The sequence below is a fragment of the Bos indicus x Bos taurus genome, chromosome 8, assembly GCF_003369695.1.
Source record: "Bos indicus x Bos taurus breed Angus x Brahman F1 hybrid chromosome 8, Bos_hybrid_MaternalHap_v2.0, whole genome shotgun sequence".
NCBI classification, from domain to species: domain Eukaryota; kingdom Metazoa; phylum Chordata; class Mammalia; order Artiodactyla; family Bovidae; genus Bos; species Bos indicus x Bos taurus.
The window spans coordinates 83,034,483-83,054,781 of record NC_040083.1 but is presented as its reverse complement, the minus strand read 5'-3'; the positions used below and the strand labels follow the sequence as shown (position 1 = coordinate 83,054,781).

The window sequence follows — 20,299 nt, the reverse complement described above, 5'->3', positions numbered from 1 at the left end:
TCTGGAGCCTTGCTTTCCTTGTTTCAGAAATGTCTCCTTCCTGCTTTCTCTTTTACCCTGAAACCTTCCACACCCCCATCCTCCACTCTCCTCTGATACTTCATTGAGGAAAATAGAAACTGTCAGATGAGGTCCCCTTTCTGCTGGGATGGAGGGAGTGCTTTATGCCTGTGGAGGGCCCAGCTCCCCATTTCTGGATGTCCCCTCCTCCCTGCTCCTTTCATTATCCTCCTCTATTCTTCATCAGCCATCTCTCTCTCTGTCAGCTTAAAACAAGTTTAGGTTTCTCAAGCAAAAATAACCATCCCTTGATCCACGTGAGTGCTCGTTTCTCTGATCCTTTCAGAGTCAGACTTTAAGAGGTTGTGTACACATAGTATCTTCACTTCCTTGCATTCACTCCAAAAATAATTCAGTTTAAAAATTGGGTGTTATTTAAATATACAAATGTACAAAGAAGATGATGATAATAATTGTTCATATTCCCACTATCTAGAATCAATATTTTGAATTTTTTAAAAGAAAAGGCATTCTGTGTGATCATTATAAAGAATTCAAACAAGAGAAAAATATTAGGGTAAAATTTTTAAAATTACTATATAGTTGACATTAGGCAATAACTTCAGACATCTTTTAGATAGATGGATGGATTGGAGAAAGATAGTTTGAATTACTTTTTATATAAAGTATATTTATAGATATAGCTACTTATTTGCTCATTTCTTTATAAATTACTTTCTTTAATTCAAAAAGGAGTGGGAAATGAGTGGGAGCTTTCATTTAATTATTCAATTGTTTGAGGATCACCAAAGTCCCTCTGAGCTTACCTGGTGGTTCAAATGGTAGAGGATCTGCCTGCAGTGCAGGAGACTTAGGATCAATCCCTGGGTCAGGAAGAGCCCCTGGAGAATGGAATAGATACCCACTCCAGTATTCTTCCCTGGAGAATCCCATGGAGAGAGGCATGGGGTTGCAAAGAATTCGACATGACTGAGCAATTAACACTTAAGTCCCTCTACCACTTTTTATTATGAAAAGTTTCAAGCACACAGGAAAGTAGAAAGCAAAGTACACTGAACATTTGTACATACACCACCAAAATTAAGTAATTAACATTTTGCTATATTTGAGTGCTGAAGAATTGATGCTATTGAATTGGAGTACTGGAGGAAACTCTTGAGAGTCCCTTGGACTGCAAGGACATCAAAACAGTCAATCCTAAAGAAAATCAATCCTGAATATTCCCTGGACGGACTCTTGCTGAAGCTGAAGCTCCAATACTTTGGCTACATGATGCGAAGAGATGACTCATTGGAAAAGACCTTGATGCTGGGAAGGATAGAAGGCAAAAGGAGAAGAGGGCAGCAGAGGATGAGATGGTTAGATAGCATCACCGACTCAATGGACATGAATTTGAACAAACTGTGAGAGATTTTGGAGGAAGAGAAGCCTGGTGTGCTGCAGTCCATGGGGTTGCATGAACCATTGAATACATCATTCATACATCATGAACTGCACTCTCAGATATTTCAACATGCATGTGTGTGCTTGTTCAGTCGTGTCTGACTCTTTGCTACCCCATGGACTGTAACCTGCCAGGCTCCTATGTCCATGGGATCTCACAGGCAAGAATACTGGAGTGGGTTGCCATTTCCTTCTCCAGAGGATCTTCCTGACCCAGGGATGGAAACCACATCTCCTGTGTCTCCTGCATTGGTAGATGGATTCTTTACCACTGTGCTACCTGGGATGCCCTATTTCAACATACCTCTCCTGAAATATGGATATTCTCTGACATTAGTATCATTTTTGCTCTTAGCAAACTAAATGGTAATCTCCTAAAATAATCTAATACCAAATCTATAGTCATCCCAATTGTCTCCAAGTTGTTTTTATGATTGTTTTAAACATTTGAATCAAGAACAAATTGAACTTCATGCAATGTATACAGATACGTCTTTTTAGTATATTTTAATCTAGAAAAGTTCCCCATCCACCTCTTCCCCCTGATTATTGCTGTTGTTTAGTCGCTAAGCTGTGTTCAACTCTTTGTGACCCCAGGGACTGCAGCCCTTCAGGCCCCTCTGTCCATGGATTTCCCAGGCAAGAATACTGGAGTGGGTTGCCATTTCCTTCTCCACTTCCCCTTGATATTGACTTTGAAATGCCTGACCCAGGTGTGTTATAAAGTGTCCCCTATTATGGATTATTTGATTTATTTTTTGAAGTCTCACTTAACTTACTTTCTTTTTTTTTTTTAACTGAAAGTTAGATCTAAAGGCTTGATTACATTCACATTAAACATTTTTTGGCTTTATACTAATAATGGACCCTGTAAATTTCAGCTTGCATCATATGAGGGGTTGTAACACCATTAGTCATTCTGGCTGCGTTTGTAGGCTTAAGGTGAGGGCTGCAAGTTGCATGTATGTGTGAAATTTAGTTTTAACTGAATTGAATGGAGAGAAGAGAAATTAGAGTTCAATGAAAAGAATTGTTGACTTTCAAATATGTTTCTTCAGTTTCTGACTGTATGTATGGCCTCTCTGCTATGAAGCATGACACCTGTGTACTTCTTCCTATCTCCCCTCCCCTCCATGTCTTCTTTTATAGGGTAGCATCCTGTTGTGTAAGTATAATCCCACAGGTGTTTGAATCTGGTCTATGTTAAATGAATGCAGTAGTCAGCAGTCTTTTATCGCAGTGTCTCCATTCCAGAGTCCAGTGTTTTGGTTTGACTCCTAAGTGGTGGATTCCATTGCAGGGTTTTTATGGAGAGTTCATGGCTGCTGTATTAATCGTGTTGAATATTCTTAACAACTTTTTCTGCAACAAATGTGCTTTTAGATCTGGAGAGTTTGCTTATTTTCCTCATGTCAAGGAAACAAATTTGCCTTTTTTATCTTCGAATTATTTTCTCTATTGAGAGAAAACAGCACAGAAGTTAGCCCTTTCTGGTGGTATCTGTCTTCGAAATCTGTTTACCTTTGAGAATGTATCTTTTTCCTGTTCATTCACTGTGATTGCCTCCTCTTGGTAATTCATGTTTCAGCAGCAGTCGTTGACTTCCGTTGTTTCTAAATTACTCATACAGCAGTTATGTTTTCTTCCTCAGTTGGTTTCCTTAAGATCTGTGCTTCCCTTTTCATCTCACTTGTTTGCTTTGTTATCTCAATTTTGACCTGTTGATTTTGTTGATATCTTCTTATTAAGGTGTTCTGTAGCTGGAAACAGTTAAAAAGGTGCCTTCGCTTCTTGTGTTACATTCTCTGCTAGGCTGAGCTCTTCGTCTTCCTTCCATAAGCCTTTTGTTGTTGTTTTACTATTTGTTTATGTTGTAATCTTATTGTTTTGCTTGCTGTTGCAGGTTGTATTCCTAGGCAAGGAGACTCTCAGATGTGAGGAAAGTATACTGGGCAGTGCTCTTGGGACCCACTCCTGTGGGAGAGTGAGGGAAGCAGGATTAAGAAGACAGAGAAGCTGGGCTATGCTTCATCACAACAGAGCCTTATCCCAGGGTCTCTGGAGCTGGAAGGGCTCAACAGAGTTGTCTTGAATTGGGTCGAGGGCCCTTGGCCTTTATACCTCTGCACAGACATGCAGGCTTGGAACACAGGCTGGTCTCAGGGAGTTGGGAGCTGTTGGCAAGGCAGCTTTCTCCTTCTGAGGGTGCTCTTGGGAAACTGGGGAATGAGGGCTTCAGTCCAGAAGCAGATGTCTGGGTGACACATCCGGCATCCATTAGAGTTCATTTTATTCTCATGGTGGCGCTGTTCATTCTGTTTTCCCTGACAAGGTAAGTTAGTCCCTTATTCTCTTCTCACCCTATCTGAAACAGGCATGTTTCCCTGTGACATGCAGTTTAGGAGATGAGGTGGTGTTGGTGGTGGTGGTTTTCTGAGTGATATTCCCTCTTTTTAATAGCTGGACAGAATGACTGGGAGCCAGTGAAGGGCTGGACAGTGAGTGAGCCTGGCGAGGTGATGTGCTGCCTTGTTAAGTACGGTATTAGGTAGGGAGCAAGCTTCTGTATCCAGTTGCCTGGTGCCATTTGTTAAAAGACCGACTGTCTTTTCCCTACTCCTCTGTGTGGTCATTGTTGTCATGAGTCAGGTTTCCATGTAGGCGTGTATCTGTCCTCATCTCTGTTTTCTTGCATTGTCTGGTTAGAATATCATTGTGCAAATACCACACTCTCTCATTTGGTGTGACTTTAAAATCAATCCTGGGAAATTCCCTCGTGGTCCAGTGGCTAGGGCTCTGCCATTCCACTGCAGGGAATGGGTTCAATCCCTGGTCTGGGAACTAGGATTCCAGCATGCTGCAGCCAAAAAAAAAAGAAAGAAAGAGAATACTGGCATCCAGCAGAATCAGTCCTCCGATGTTTTTTCTTCATGATTATCTTAGATCATGTTTGCTTTTGCCTTGAAATTCAGTTTCAGGGTCAATACAAAATACCCGTTCTTATTTGTAAAGAGAGATTTGAGTTTATAGATCAGTTTGTGGATAATTGTTCACTACAATATTGATTCTAATCCATGAACTTTATTTAGAACTTCTTTCATTTTTTAAGTATAGATTTATAGTTTTCTATGTAGAGGTAGTTCTTGGAAACATTTTATTAGATTTGTACCTGGGTATAGTATTTTGAAGAAAGGAAACCAGTATAATGAATCTCCATGTAGCCGTCATCCAGTTTCGACAAGTTTGTTACATTTATATCACTCTTCTTCTCAATTCCAACATCTCCCCCCAGATTATTATGAATTTCTAAAGGATAAGGTGGACTATTTTGTTTTAAAAACACCACAATATCATTTCATGCTTAAAAAAGTAAAAATAATTTTTTATTACTATAAAATACCCAGTTAGTATTATTTGATGTTTTTGCATGCTATTGAAAGTGAAAACCTTTAAAAGGATTATGTTCTTTGTGTCTTTATGATGTATAGACTTAAAAGTGATTTTTTTTCACGTGTTCATCTATCCAGTAACTTTGCTAAAGTTATTTATTAATTCTAGTCATTTATCCCCAGATTAATTGGGCTTTCTACATATACAACTGTGTTGTTTGTTAATATGACAGTCTGCCTCAAGGGGCAATAGAAGTTTGCCAAGTTTAGCAATGATCAGTTTAAAAAATGGAAAAGAAATGAACAATGAACAAATTAGATATTTTCACTAAGACAGAAAAAATAGCCTAAGACCTTTTAATAACCGTTTAATAAGTTCAATAAGCTTTTAATAACATAACCTTTTAATAACTCCTGTCATTCTGTGTTGTATATTGTTTTCAAATTTTTTCATCAGTTGCTAAAATTATTTGTCATTCTCTATTTTTTGTAGTTTCCCCTCACCAATTGTTCTTGGAGTTGGACAGGTAAGTGAAAAAAGATAAATTAACCTCTTAATTATTTGTTAGTACATATGATGAAATTGTAAGTGCTTTTGTTGAAGACTGTGGTTTACGAATTTGTTCAGTTGGCAGAGGACTGTGGTACTTTGGGTGAAACGACTTAAAGTATTGATACGTTTTATTTCGTTTTACAATTCAGGAATAGTTGTATTTGTAGGAAAAACGACTAATTCTCATTTCTTTAATAGAATTTAATTACTCTAAAGTAAGGGGGCAGCAGACTGGAAGCCTCTAAGTCCTGCTGGGTTACAGATGAGTGTGCACAGTTGAAGTCACTGTGCTTGTTTAAGAAAAGGATTGGGGGGATGAGGTGAGGCTCACTAGGAATCAGGGAAATTTTATTTTCACAGCAAACCTCCCAATTTGTAAATGGTGGCAACAGATTCATATTTTTTCATTAAACTCTCTATGGGCCAAACTAAACAGGTTTGCAGTTTCCTTCCTGAACTTCGTGATGTTTGTTCTCAAGTGTAAGGTTAAGCTTGGATAAACTTTCAAACTTACCCACATTTGGCTGTTTCTGAAATTTTCCATTAATATTGTTTTGTGACTTGCTTACATTTTGTGTTTGGGGTCATATGCTAGTAATTTCTAGTAGACCATGTTAACAGGTACTGAAGGGGTTTTTTTGTTGTTGTTGTTGATCTTTAGTTTACAGGGAGAAAAAATATAAAGATTATGTCTGTTAACTAAATTTCAAATTGTGAATCTGGAATTTATACAAATAAACATTATTCTAGTTAAACATTTTGCTAACAAGATACTCTTTGCACATCATTTTAGGGTGAAAAAATAACAAGGAAACAGTGTTTCCTTAAGGTAATAAAAATATATCTTTATGGTTCAGTGTGAAAATATGTTTAAAGAAGTACTTTAAAAGATCAATAGTATGTGGTAATATGCCCTATGTAACGCCCAAGGCAAATTAATTCACGTCTTGTACTCAATTAAGGAAAAAACCTTTCTGATTTGCAGTTTGTAAGGGAAGAAGCCAGTAGACCAAACTTTAAAAATTTGAGTTGCAGAATAGTTTACATCGTGTTGGTATATTTCTGTTAAGAATTATAAGGTAAGTCATAAATACAAACTACAATTATTATTCAGAATGGCCTGAGTTGTATAAATCTATCATAAGTATCTGTACACTCAGGCTTGAGGTTTAGGACAATAATCATGTTGAAGGAGTCCTTATGTTTTTGCATCCTAATATGGAGAAAAGTGAATAAATTCTAAAATTTTCATAGAAAGATGATATTAAAACTATTTATTTCATAATAATAATCTGGAGTATTCCTGATATACCTGGTGGAACCCAGCTGAAGAGCATTTGAATGAGGTATTTTTGGTAACACTGGCTAGGTGGAGAGAAAATGTCTTCTGTGTTATAGAAATTGTGTACTTTACAAAATATGTTTATGTGTGGAATTTGCCTCCCTTCTGCCCCTCCTTTCACCCCAACACTTACTTTATAGGGGAAGGTGACCATATGCTTAGTACATGGGAGGTAGGTATGGCTCAGGATCAATAAGCAGCCTCACTGACTGTGGTCATACTGGTCTGTTTGGGGCACACCATTGTTTTTTCCCTCTATTCTTGTTCCTTGAACCGCTTGAGATCACATGTATATGTGTGAGTCTATTTAATGTTATACTTTTTGCCTATAGTTCTAATGCAATCTATGCAGTGACAAAAAAAGTTAATATTTTAAGGAATAATAATTTTTTTGGAACCTAGAAAATAGATTTTTCCAATACATATGTTTTTGGTGAATCTCTTTTCTTCTTCTGATGTATTTGTACCTCAAATAGTCTTTCTAGATATTTTGCTGAAATTTTTCTCTTCCATTTTCTTTAGATGGCAGTTACCATAATGATACTATACGTGTCCAAGCTAAATAAAATAATTCACTTTCCTGATTTTGACAAGAAAATTCCTACAAAGGTATGTGATGGAAAGCACATATAGCTATGTTGGAAGATGTGAAAATGATATAAAATTACAAATTGATCTTAGAGTACAGGTCCATTTCCATATACCTTGTGCTTCCTGCTGGTTAGAAACTTTTTAATAAAGATTTCGTATCATTCAGTGGTCATTAATGTAACGTGGTAGTAAAAGTGTGTGCTTAGCAGTGGATATTAAGTAAATACTATGTGTCTTCTGAAATAGCAAAACTCTCTAACAGAAATTGTCAAGCTTGTTTGGTAAAGGACCAGATAGCAAATAATTAGACTCTGTGGGCCAGACTATCTCTCTTGCAGCTATTCAGCTCTGTTCTTTGAAAGCAGTTGTAGGTGATGTGTGTAAAAATGAATCGATGTAGTTGTGTTCTAATAAAACTTTATTTGCATAAATAGAAGATGAATTAGATTTATCTCTTGGGCCTTCCCAGTTTGCTGATCTCTGCTTTAAATTTTCATTTTTAGCTTGGGTAGATAAAACCTGTGAGTGGAATAAACAGTAAATACAATTTGATATACATAGTTTGTTTTTTTTCCCCCCATGGTAGAACTACAAACACGAGATCTGCCACTTCTTCCTGGGTATGTGGAATGGAACTAATTTTATTGAACAGTTGCTGGGTGCCAGGCATGAGGCCAGACATTTAATTCCTAGAACAATCCCCTGCGACTGGTGGTATTAAATGGATCATGGTGACATTTTTGGATTTAGGGAGGTTAAGTCAGATTGCAGTTCCTTGAAAGTAAAGAGCTCACATGGATTGTTCACTCCATGTCTCTAAGGCCTGGAAAAACATTGGCATCTAGCTCTGGATTATTCATCAGGCTGACTAAACATACTTACAGCATCAATAATCAGGGACATCCACAAACAGAGAAAAACAAACCACTGAAGTGTAGGAAAGGTATTAACCCAGTCATCATAAGAAAAATCAGAGTATTGTTGGGCTTGCCTACACTTAGTTTATGATATAGTTTTAAATACTTTAAACAACTGTGAAATATCTAGACATAGGGTAAAAAGACATCATCCATGAATGTGTAGTTGAATGAATAATTACATTGTAATCCTTACCTCAGAGAAGGCAATGGCAACCCACTCCAGTACTCTTGCCTGGAAAATCCCATGGACGGAGGGGACTGGTAGGTTGCAGTCCATGGGGTCGCTAGGAGTCGGACACGACTGAGCGACTTCACTTTCACTTTTCACTTTCATGCATTGGAGAAGGAAATGGCAACCCACTCCAGTGTTCTTGCCTGGAGAATCCCAGGGACGGGGGAGCCTGGTAGGCTGCCGTCTATGGGGTCACACAGAGTCGGACACGACTGAAGCAACTTAGCAGCAGCAGCAATCCTTACCTAGGTCATCAGATGGGGGTCACAGAATCCTTACCTGTTAGGTTCATCTAGTCAAGGCTATGGTTTTTCCTGTGGTCATGTATGGATGTGAGAGTTGGACTGTGAAGAAGGCTGAGCACTGAAGAATTGATGCTTTTGAACTGTGGTGTTGAAGAAGACTCTTGAGAGTCCCTTGGACTGCAAGGAGATCCAACCAGTCCATTCTGAAGGAGATCAGCCCTGGGATTTCTTTGGAAGGAATGATGCTAAAGCTGAAACTCCAGTACTTTGGCCACCTCATGTGAAGAGTTGATTCATTGGAAAAGACCCTGATGCTGGGAGGGATTGGGGGCAGGAGGAGAAGGGGACGACAGAGGATGAGATGGCTGGATGTCATCACTGACTCGATGGACGTGAGTCTGAGTGAACTCTGGGAGTTGGTGATGGACAGGGAGGCCTGGCGTGCTGTGATTCATGGGGTCACAAAGAGTCGGACACGACTGAGCGACTGATCTGATCTGATCTGATTCTGACTTTTGTCGTAATGATTTTCTTGAGTGCTTTGTAAGTTTTCTAAGTTTGTATGTATACTTGAATTTAGTTTTGCCTGTTTTTGGAGGTTATATAAAGGGAATTAAACTATATATTTTTTTGTATTTTGCTTTCACTTTATTATGATGGTAAGATTCATCTACACTGTTGTGTGTAGCTGTATTCTTTTATATTCACTGTATAAATATAATTTATCTGTTTTACTGTTTATGGTAATTGGAGGTGTTTCTGGTTTGGGCACTAGAAAAATAAAAGGTACTGTTCTGAATGTACTGAGAGCTGGATCTTGATGCAGATGTATTAGTCAGATAAGGCTCCCATAACAAAATACCATAGACTAAGTGGCTTAAAAAAAAGGAATTTATTTTCTCACACTTCTGGAGACAGGAAGTCCAAGATGAAGGTGCTGATAGGGTTGGTTTCTGGTGAGAGTTCTCTCTCCTTGGCATATAGACAGCTGCCTTCTCACTGTGACCTCATGTGGCCTTTATGTGGTGCCTATGCACTCCTGGTGTGTCTTCCTCTTCTTATAAGGACACAGGTCTTATTGGATTAGGACCCCACACTTACTAGCTCACTTAACTTCAATTACCTCCTTCCAAGGCTCTATCTTACCTGCAGTCACCTGGGGTCTAGGGCTTCAAGATGTGAGTTTAGAGCAGACACAGTTCAGTCCAAAACAGCACATGTGCATGTCATTTCTTTGGGAGGCTTATGACGAAGTGGAACTGCTGACTCTTGCTGCTGCTGCTAAGTCGTTTTTGGAGCAACTAACTGAGCAACTCTGTGCGACCCCATAGACAGCAGCCCACCAGGCTCCTCCGTCCCTGGGATTCTCCAGGCAAGAACACTGGAGTGGGTTGCCATTGCCTTCTCTGCTGCTGACTCCTAGAGTGAACGTATTGTCAACTAGAAAAGATAATGGCAAACTGTTCTCCCAAGTGGTTGTACCAATTCACATTCCTGACAAAAGTATATGAAAGTCCCTATTGCTCCTCATTCTTGCCAATGCTGGGTGTGTAATGACATCTTCTTGGCTTTTATTTGCATTTCCCTGGTTATTAATGAGGTTGAGTGCCTTTTCGTTTTTTAGTGCCCATTTGGATATCCTCTTCTGTGAAGTACTTGTTAAGACTTGTGCCCATTTTTCTGTTGGGTTTATGTCTTTTTCTTACTGATCTGTGTTGGAGTTTAAAAAATACATTAAAAATATATTAATGATAGTCCTCTTGTTAGTTATTATAGCATTACAAATATATTTTTCCCCTTCTGTGGCATGTCTTTTTATTTTATTGATTATGTATTTATCTTGTATTTCTTTCTCATGGAAAAGAATCTTTCACTATGCAAAGTCTCGCTGTCTGATAGAGCAAGTCTTTACCTCCCAAATTCTTGGTTCTTCACATTTTTAGATGAATATTAGAAGCACATTGTCAAGTTTCAGGAAAAATAAGCTTTTTGGATTTTGATTGGGATTGCATTGAGGCTCTAAAGCAATTTGGAGTGAATTGACATCTTTAAAGTGTTGAATCTTACAATCTGTGTACATGGTTACATAAAAGTGAAAGTGTTGGTCACTCAGTTTTGTCCATCTCTTTGTGACCACACAGATTGAAGCCCGCCAGGCTCCTCTGTCCATGGAATTCTCCAGGCAAGAATACTGGACTGGGTTGCCATTCCCTTCTTTAGGGGATCTTCCTGATCCAGGGATCAAACCTAAGTTTCCCGCATTGCAGGCAGATTCTTTACCATCTGAGCCACCAGGAAAACACATACTCCCTTTTAAATTGCCCTCAGTAAAGTTTTATAATTTTCTCTTTATATGTGCGTGTGTTAGTTGCTCAGTCGTGTCTGACTTTGCAACACCATGAACTGTAGCCCTCCAGGCTCCTCTGTCCATGGAATTCTCCAGGCAAGAATACTGGAGTAGGTTGCCATAGAGTTCTAATATTTTTTGTTAGAAGTAGATTTTGTTGTTGTTGTTGCATATATCATTTAAACAGGGAAATTTCCTGGTGTCCAGTGTTAGGACTCTGCAGTTCCATTACAGATGGCACAGGTTTGGTCCTTGGTCAGGGAACTAAGATCCTGCATGCTGCAAGGCATGGGCAAAAAAAGATTGTTTGGAAAGTTAGAGGTATGTTGACTTAATATTGTTCACAAACCTTAAATTTCTGAATTGTAGTTTATTCAGCAGGAATTTTTAGGACTTCAAGCCTAGGAGGCAGCATCTCAAGTAATCGTGAGAGAACTACTCTGAGGAGTTGAGGCAGGGAGCTAGGACATATAGGAGTTTTGCAAAAAAGTGAAGGTAGTCTGAACTTCAAACAATTACTGTTAATTAAAGAAAACCAAATATGTTAACTTAAGGTATATAGCAGTTTTCTGTTTACAAGAAGATGCCAAATCTGGGCTTGGAAATCATTCCTTTGATATGCACCTCAGCTATCTGGGCCAGTATCCTGTTTTCATATCCTAAATTTCCTTAAGTCTCATCTGGGAGCAACTGCAGTCTGATGGCTCCTATATGGCAGGTTTTCTTTCCTTCCTGAGTTCCCTTACGCCTCACCAGCTCACCATAGGCTGTGGCTGCGCAGGTGGCGGCTGCAATAGCTGATGACCTTTGTTTAGTGACATAGCATGAAATAGCCCATTTCTCAGGTACATGTGTTCATCTTTCTTTTGTATATAGTTTTTGTATCTGCAACGTTCTTTCATTTCTTTTACTTGCTTTCCTGTATAGCATAGGACCTACAATTCAGTGTTAGAAATGTAAATACTGGGCATTTTTGTCTGATCTCAAAGGGAAAGCTTTTACTATTTCGCCATTAAGTACGTTGTTTGCTGGAGGTTTATTTGAGATGCCTTTTATCTGTGTTCTAGTTACCTTTTGCTGTTAGGACATAGACCCTACCTCTGGATGGAAAGTGAAAGTGAAAGTGGCTCAGCCGTGTTTGACTCCTGGTGGCTCCATGGACTATACAGTCCGTGGAATTCTCCAGGCCAGAATACTGGAGTGGGTAGCCTTTCCCTTCTCCAAGGGATCTTCCCAAGCCAGGGATCGAACCCAAGTCTCCCACATTGCAGGCAGTTTCTTTACCAGCTGAGCCACAAGGGAAGCCCACCTCTGGATGGAAGGGAGTATCAAAGTCACATTTTAAGAGTATGTGAGAATGGAGATACTGTTACAGCCATTATCTCTGATTATGGATTTGTCTATTTCTCTTGGTATTTGTTAGGTTTTTTTGTTTTGTTTTCTGTATTTTGAGACTGTATGATTAGGTGCCTAGGTCTTTTTTTTTTTTTTTTTTTGTCCCACTACACAGCATGTGGGAATCTTAGTTCCCTGATCAGGGATCGAACCCATGCCCCCTGCAGTGGAAGCACAGAGCTCTGACCAGTGGACTGCCAGGGAATTCCCATAGGTGCCTAAAATTTTAAGTTAGTTAAACCTTCCTGGTGCATTAAAGTGTTTAATTGTACGAGGTGGAACTCTTGTTTCAGTTCGTTTAGTGTTTCCCTGGAATCCAAAACAGGCATGCCTAACTCACCAGATTATAATGGTGAGTGTATTCTCCCGTCAACAACGCAAGGACTTTCACTCCATTTCCCTTTCCTCTGAACTTATATGCTCTTGCCACTAAGTGATTTAACACTCTAAATCTCGTAATACATTTTAATTTTCTTTTAAGAAAATGTCCATTTATATTTACTGCTTCCTTTGTTTTCCTTTCCTTTGTGGATCTCACACTTGCCGTTTTCCTCCTGACTGAAACTACCTTGTTTAGAATTTTCTGATGGTCTGCTTCAATTCTCTTCATTTTTGTCTGAAAAAGGGAAAAAAAAATTCCTTTGTTTTTGAAATATATTCTTGTTTGAATTCTGCTTTCGCAGAGCTTCAGAGATGTAATTCTGCTATCTCTGGCTTCCGTTGTTTCTCTCTGGGTTTCTGTTCTCCCTTTATTTTTGACCTAGGAGTTCCTCACTATCTTCCTAGCCCTTTCATGCCTTATGAATGTTTTAAATTATTTTACCTAGCGTTTTTAATTGTTTTCAGCAGCGGTATTTTTTTTCCCCCCCCAGTGGTACAGCTCTATTTTATTTAGAAGATAGCAGGAGAATCCCTCCTTGAAGCCTGAGGGCATGCCAACCCAAAGACATGAAGAGAAGAGAGTTGGAGGAGCGCGCCAGCGCGCGGGAGAGAGAGAAAGAGCACGTGCACACGGGGGAGAGAGAGAGAGAGAGACCTCGCTTTGGCTCCTCCTTTTGTATGTTTTTTCCTCCCCCCCCCAACCCCCGGGCCTGCCCTATGCAAATTGGGCTAGCCAGGAGTGTTGTTTGTTCTACCTGAGGTCTTCACTCTGGTCCTCGGACCTTCCTTTGACCTTCCTTTATTCTATTTTTGCAGGCTTTTCCCTTCCTCGTCTTTTAGCCACCGCCATTTTGGACTCCTGTTTCCTATTCTAACTACCTAACATTCCCCCCTGAAGAGATGAGAAGTCCAGTTCTTTGAGAATAGGGGCGTCAAGGTCTTTCTGGCTACTTCCTGCTGAATTGGGACAGCGAGGGGTATTGGGCCTCCCCTTCTTGCTAGTCTCAGGCCTCAGAGTCTTCATAGTGGTGTCCATCTAAGAGTGAGCGGTATTTTCCATGGTCGGCTGTAGTTTTGTATCTTTGTTGAACTGGCACTGCATGTTGTAGCTTGTTGACCTGCCACATCCAGTTGCACCCTTGGCTCCAGCCCCATGATGGTTATCTGTGACAGGCAGGCTGGCTGGAGTGGGCCTCTTCAGTCCTTAACTGGAGGTCTTCTGGAATCTGAGGCTGAGCTGCGTGAGCTTTCTGCTGAGTTCGTTTTTCGCTGTCCTGGTCTCCAGCATGATGGGCCTCTTGGCACTTCCCTTGCGCTGGGTTTTCTTCGCTTTCTGCTTCAACCATGGGAGGTTTTGCTGAATTGGGCTCCTGCTGTGCTTGGCCTCTTCCTTGAGTCACGGCACCATAGATGTTAGGCGAGTGTATGCTCCTCGGTTCTGTCTCGTCACAACAAAGGTTCGAAGTGATGGACATTAAAGCCCTCAGCACGTCACAGCTCTTGGGTCTTAGACAAACCATGTTAAAGCTCTTAGACAAATCAGTGTTATAGCTCTATTTTATTTAAAAGATAGCAGGAGAATCCATCCTCAAAGAGTGAGGGCATGCCAACCCAAAGACATGAAGAGAAAAGAGTGGAGGAGCACGCCAGCGTGCTGGAGAGAGAGAGAAAGAGAAAGAGTGCACGCATGTTGGGGAGAGAGAGAGAGAGAAAGAGCGCACGCACTCGGGGGAGAGAGCTCAGCAGCAGTATTGACACAAATAATTTTGCCCATGGTTACCAGAAACTAGAAGTCAGTACTGCCTTTATTTTGAATTCTATATGGTAGTAGGGGCAACTGATTCTCTTCAATACCTAAGAAGCTCTGAAATTATAATATCACCAGCTATATGACTGAGTCAGTTGTACACTGTTAACCAGAATATTGTTGACCAGAAAAAAACACACAACCTAAAAGTTGAAAATTATGTTTTATTGTGAAGACAAAATGAGGACTTAAGCCCAGGAGGCAGTCTCTCAGCTGAGATAGCTCTGAGAGAGTGCACCAAAGAGGTAAGGGAGGAGCCAGCATATGTAAAAATTTTTGCAACAAAGATCAGGTAGTTGGAACTTCAAAAGATTACTGTTAATTAAAACTGTGTAGTCAAGGTTATGGTTTTTCCGGTTGTTACGTATGATGTGAGAGTTGGATGATAAAGAAGGCTGCTGCTAAGTCACTTCAGTCGTGTCCGACTCTGTGTGACCCCATAGACGGCAGCCCACCAGGCTCCCCGGTCCCAGGGATTCTCCAGGCAAGAACACTGGAGTGGGTTGCCATTTCCTTCTCCAATGCATGAAAGTGCAAAGTGAAAGTGAAGTCGCTCAGTTGTGTCCGACTCTTAACGACCCCATGGACTGCAGCCTACCAGGCTCCTCCATCCATGGGATTTTCCAGGCAAGAGTACTGGAGTGGGGCGCCATTGCCTTCTCCGATAAAGAAGGCTGAGTGCCGAAAAATAAATGCTTTCTAATTGTGGTTGTGTTAAGGAGTCCAAGCTCGCTTTACGTGTCACACGGTAGGCCAATAAATCCAAGAAATGAAGCTTTAAGACAAGGAAGAGACTTTATTTGGGGAGCCAGCTGACTAAGAAGAGAGGCTAGGCCTCAAAATAACTGTCTTGTTGAGGCCTGAATGCCAGGTTCTTTTATGGATCAGAGATGGTGGGGAGGTAAGGAAACAAAGTAAAAAGACCATTTAATTCTTGCAAATATCTCCTGGAGTGGCAAGCCTCAGGCAGGGGCATGTGTTAGTTTCACTTCCTTACACACTTCACAAATCAAATCCCTTACACAGTGGAAGTGACAAATTATACAGTGGAAGTGACAAATAGATTCAAGGATTAGATCTGATAGACAAAGTGCCTGGAGAACTATGGAGGAGACAGGTATCAAGACCATCCTCAAGAAAAAGAAATGCAAAAAAGGCAGAATGGTTGTCTGAGGAGGCCTTACAAATAGCTGAGAAGAGAGAAGCGAAAGGCAAAGGAGAAAAGGAAAGATAGAACCATTTGAATGCAGAGTTCCAAAAAACAGTAAGCAGAGATAAGAAAGGCTGCAAAGAAATAGAGGAAAACAATAGAATGGGAAAGACTAGAGATCTCTTTGAGAAAATTAGAGATACCAAGGGAATATTTCATGCAAAGATGAGCATAGTAAAGGACAGAAATGGTATGGACCTAACAGAAGCAGAAGATATTAAGAAGAGGTGGTAACAGTACACAGAAGAACGGTACAAAAAAGATCTTCATGATCCAGATAACCACGGTGGTGTGATCACCCATCTAGAGACAGACATCCTGGAATGCGAAGTCAAGTGGGCCTTACGAAGCATCACTACAAAGATAATGGAGGTGATGGAATTTCAATTGAGCTATTTCAAATCCTACAAGTTGATGCTATGAAAGTGCTGCCCTCAATATGCCAGCAAATTTGGAAAACTCAGCAGTGGCCACAGGATTGGAAAAGGTCAGTTTTCATTCCAATCCCAAAGAAAGGCAATGCCAAAGAATACTCAAACTACCGCACAATTGCACTCATCTCACACACTAGCAAAGTAATGCTCAAAATTCTCCAAGCCGGGCTTCATCAGTATGTGAACTGTGAACTTCCAGATGTTCAAGCTAGATTTAGAAAGGCAGAGGAATCAGAGATCAAATTGCCAACATCCGTTGGATCATTGAAAAAGCAAGAGAGTTCCAGAGAAGCATCTGCTTCTGCTTTATTGACTATGCCAAAGCCTTTGACTGTATGGATCACAACAAACTGTGGAAAATTCTTAAAGAGATGGGAATAGCAGACCATCTTACCTGCCTCCTGAGAAATCTGTATGCAGGTCAAGAAGCAACAGTTAGAACTGGACATGGTTAGACTGGTTCCAGATCCAGAAAGGAGTACGTCAAGGCTGTATATTGTCAGCCTGCTTATTTAACTTATATGAAAAGTACATCAAGTGAAATGCCAGGCTGGGTGAAGCACAAGCTGGAATCAAGATTGCTGGGAGAAATATCAACAGCCTAAGATATGCAGATGCTACCACTGTAATGGCAGAAAGTGAAGAGAAACTAAAGAGCCTCTTGATGAAAGTGAAAGAGGAGAGTGAAAAAGTTGACTTGAAACTCAACATTCAAAAACTTAATGGAACGGCATCTGGTCCCATCACTTCATGGCAAATAGATGGGGAAACAGTGGAAACAGTGACAGACTTAATTTTGGGGGGCTCCAAAAATCACTGCAGATGGTGACTGCAAGCATGAAATTAAAAGATGCTTGCTTCTTAGAAGAACAGGCTACATTGTTTAACCTTGGTAGATATTTACTTATTGTAGGGCTCTAAGACAAAGTAACGCGGCCAGCATACACAGCTTTTTGAAAGCGTCACTATTTGACACGTCAGTGAGATGTGAACCTTTGTCTTCCTCCAGAAAAGTGCTTATATGCCTAGATAGCAGAAGTTTGTACACTTTTTCAATGGCTTTCTGAGCCTCATCCATGATCTATATTTATAGAGTTTATAAACTATAAGCACCCATCCTCAACTCACCAACCTAGCTAGGGGTCTCCGCCCAAGAGAGGTGCTTGTTCAGAGCTTTGTTTTCAGGAAACAGTCTACTAATGTGGGCAAGGCCAAAATTTCTGTTTCTATCCACCTTCCCCACCACCACCAGGATTGGGGATATCACTGCATACCTATTTTTTGATCATATGGAGAAACTTGTATGTGTTCTGGATTCTGGAAAATTCAGTCATTGCAAGTAAAGGAACTCTGAATGATTTGCTTTCTGATGCGGAGTGAATGTCACCATCTTTATTGATGAAGGAAAATGTTATTGGAGTTCTAACCAAATATTCTTTCTTTCTTTCTTTCTTTTTTTTTATTGAAGCTGTTTCCTCTGCCTCTCCTCTACGTTGGAAACCACATAAGTGGATTAGCAAGCACAAGTAAATTAAGGTAGAGTGCAGAATAACGGTTGATTGGCGGTTCTTCACTAGTTTTCTTTTAGTGTCACAGAGATAAACTTTGATTTTTTCAAGATATTGCTTGGGCTATATATGGAAGATAATAATATTTCATAATTTTAAGGAAATAAGGTAGTTTTGAGTTTGATAATGCTTTAGAAATGTTAAAAAGCTGATATAGTTTTCTTTATGTCCAAGTCTGAAGATAGAATGTGATATCTGTAGAAATCAAGATAGAGAACGTATGATTTTCCAGGAAGATTCATTTATATGAATGTGGTTCTGTGTAACTTTTGATTCCATCACAGTTTTATAAAAGCAGGAACACTGTCAGTTTTCGGGTAGTTCAAGTTTGGTACAAGGAAAAATTAATGACAGATATTATTTTCAAGTATGTGATACATATTTCTGAAGTTTGCATCTGCATTTATTTTATGGTCCTTTGACTACTTTGTTAATAGTCCCTATAAAAATGAAAATGGAACTGTATGATGAACAAGTCATCCTATAATTTGTAAAATGTGGTGTGAAATATGTAGCCTAATGAGTACACATGTGGGTCACGAACCTTATGAAAAAGGTGTGAATAATGAGAAAATCAAGTTTATATAAAGGGTGACAGAAGTGGAGTAAAGTCTGTTCGTATAGGAAGAGTAGAAAAGAGGCAGGTAGGAAGTAAGCCAGAAGGAGAAAGTACATAAAACCTGTTGCCTGTCACTCTTGTTTGGAAAGGGCAGATCGTGGCGGTTGTGAAAAACAAAATGTACAATCCTGTTTCTGATTATACCTTTTAGTTGTTTCTCTCTGGGATCAGGTCAACCAATTTTCCTTAATTTCCAAGTTTGTATTAAAGCTTCCTGTGGCAGGTGCTGTTGCTGTATTGCCGTGTAACCTCTTGGCCTCTCTCTGAGCCACTTGCAGCGTGGGAGTGCCTTCAGTTACCCTGATAGCTGCCCAGCTCTTGCACTGGGGGTCTGGGTAGATGAGGGATTCTTTTTTTTAGTGATCTTAGAAACATCTTTATTAGAAGTGTTCTTCAATACTTTTCTGCATGCATAGCAGAAGAGGAAGATGAAGGCCTTTAGCAAGTAAGACTGAGGAGAAAGGAAGGAAATTGCTTATGCATGGTGTCATGTGGTATGTTTCTGTCTCCCCTGTTTTCAGTAAACTGGAAGTTGGTTCTAGAGGCTTAATCAAATTTAGATTCAGTTTTTCAGGCAAGATCAGTTTATTAGTGATGTTGGGTTCTTTCTTCTGCATCACCTCACAGGGCACATAATGTTTTATCCCACTTCTAATGATATTTAATTGATCAAAAATTCAGTCTTTAATGATTTTAAGGGGTCAGTCTGGTCCCTTCATTAGAACGTTCCCCATCAATTTTTTACCTAATGAGGTTAGCACACGCTGATGATCACTGTGTAGATCCATTATTTCATTACAAATTGAAAAATGATGATTTTCTAAACTGTATCTCCCCTTCTGCAATTATTATCTAAACTTCCTCAGTGAATACAAATTTTCACTCACCATTTCATACAGGAAAGGCAGGACAAAAGCTTTATTTTTAGGCCTCCAGAGTAATAAACCAGTGTTGCGTCACCGTCAGTAGTGAGCTGCAGATTTTTGTTTGTTTTGTTTTTTACCAGCATTATTAACTCATCAATTGTTATTTACAAGTCCCATATGAGATATGCACTTAGCAAATATTTTCTCTCAGTCTATCGCTTGCCTTTTCATTCTCTTAACACTGTTTCTCAGAGCAGAAGTTTACATTTTAATGACGTTCCACTATCGTTTTTTTCTTTCATGGATTATGCCTTTGATATTTTATCTAAAAACTCATTACTAAACCAAGGTCCTCTAGATTTTCTCCTACATTATCTTCCAGAGGTTTTATGTTTTACATTTAGGTGTATGGTCCATTTTGAAGTTAAGTTTTGTGATAGGTATAAAGCCTGTGTCTAGATTCAGTTGTTTTTTTTTTTTTTTTTAACATGTAGATGTCCGGTTATTTGAAAACCATTTATTGAAAGGCTAGTCTTTCTCCCTTGAACTGTATTTACTGCTTCGTCAGAGATCAGTTGACTCTATTTGTGTGGGTTTATTTCTGGGCTCTCTATTCTGTTCCATTGAGCTATTTGTTTCATTTACCTAATGTTTTAGTTCATTATACGCATCTTCTTTTGATGCTTAGATTGTATCATCTCAGTGCGGGGAGCGAGCTCCGCCTCTGGCAAAGGTCATGAGGAAGGAGGCTTGGCATACGCAAAGGCGGGATCAAGCCTCAGGAGTCTCCCTGGAAATTCTCGAGCAATCTACCCCCAAAACCAGAGTCTGCCTACTTTCTGCTTTGTGCTTTCACCTACACCTCTGACTTTACGGGGGGCTGTCCCCCACTACCTCTCTGAAAAAAGAGTTAGCTTATAGCTCCAGTTAATAATT

The 20,299-nt window shown here is 39.8% G+C and overlaps 1 protein-coding gene across 5 annotated transcripts in view; it reads left to right on the top strand.

The window, feature by feature from the left end:
* Positions 1 to 20,299, top strand: part of SLC35D2 (solute carrier family 35 member D2) — a 58,254-nt gene that overhangs the window by 4,113 nt on the left and 33,842 nt on the right. For all 5 annotated transcript variants that reach the window (XM_027550251.1, XM_027550249.1, XM_027550250.1 and 2 more), the window contains exons 2-4: positions 5,347 to 5,380; positions 7,271 to 7,357; positions 17,779 to 17,846. In XM_027550251.1, coding sequence (XP_027406052.1) covers positions 5,347 to 5,380; positions 7,271 to 7,357; positions 17,779 to 17,846 — 189 coding nt within the window. The remainder of the gene's footprint in view (positions 1 to 5,346; positions 5,381 to 7,270; positions 7,358 to 17,778; positions 17,847 to 20,299) is intronic.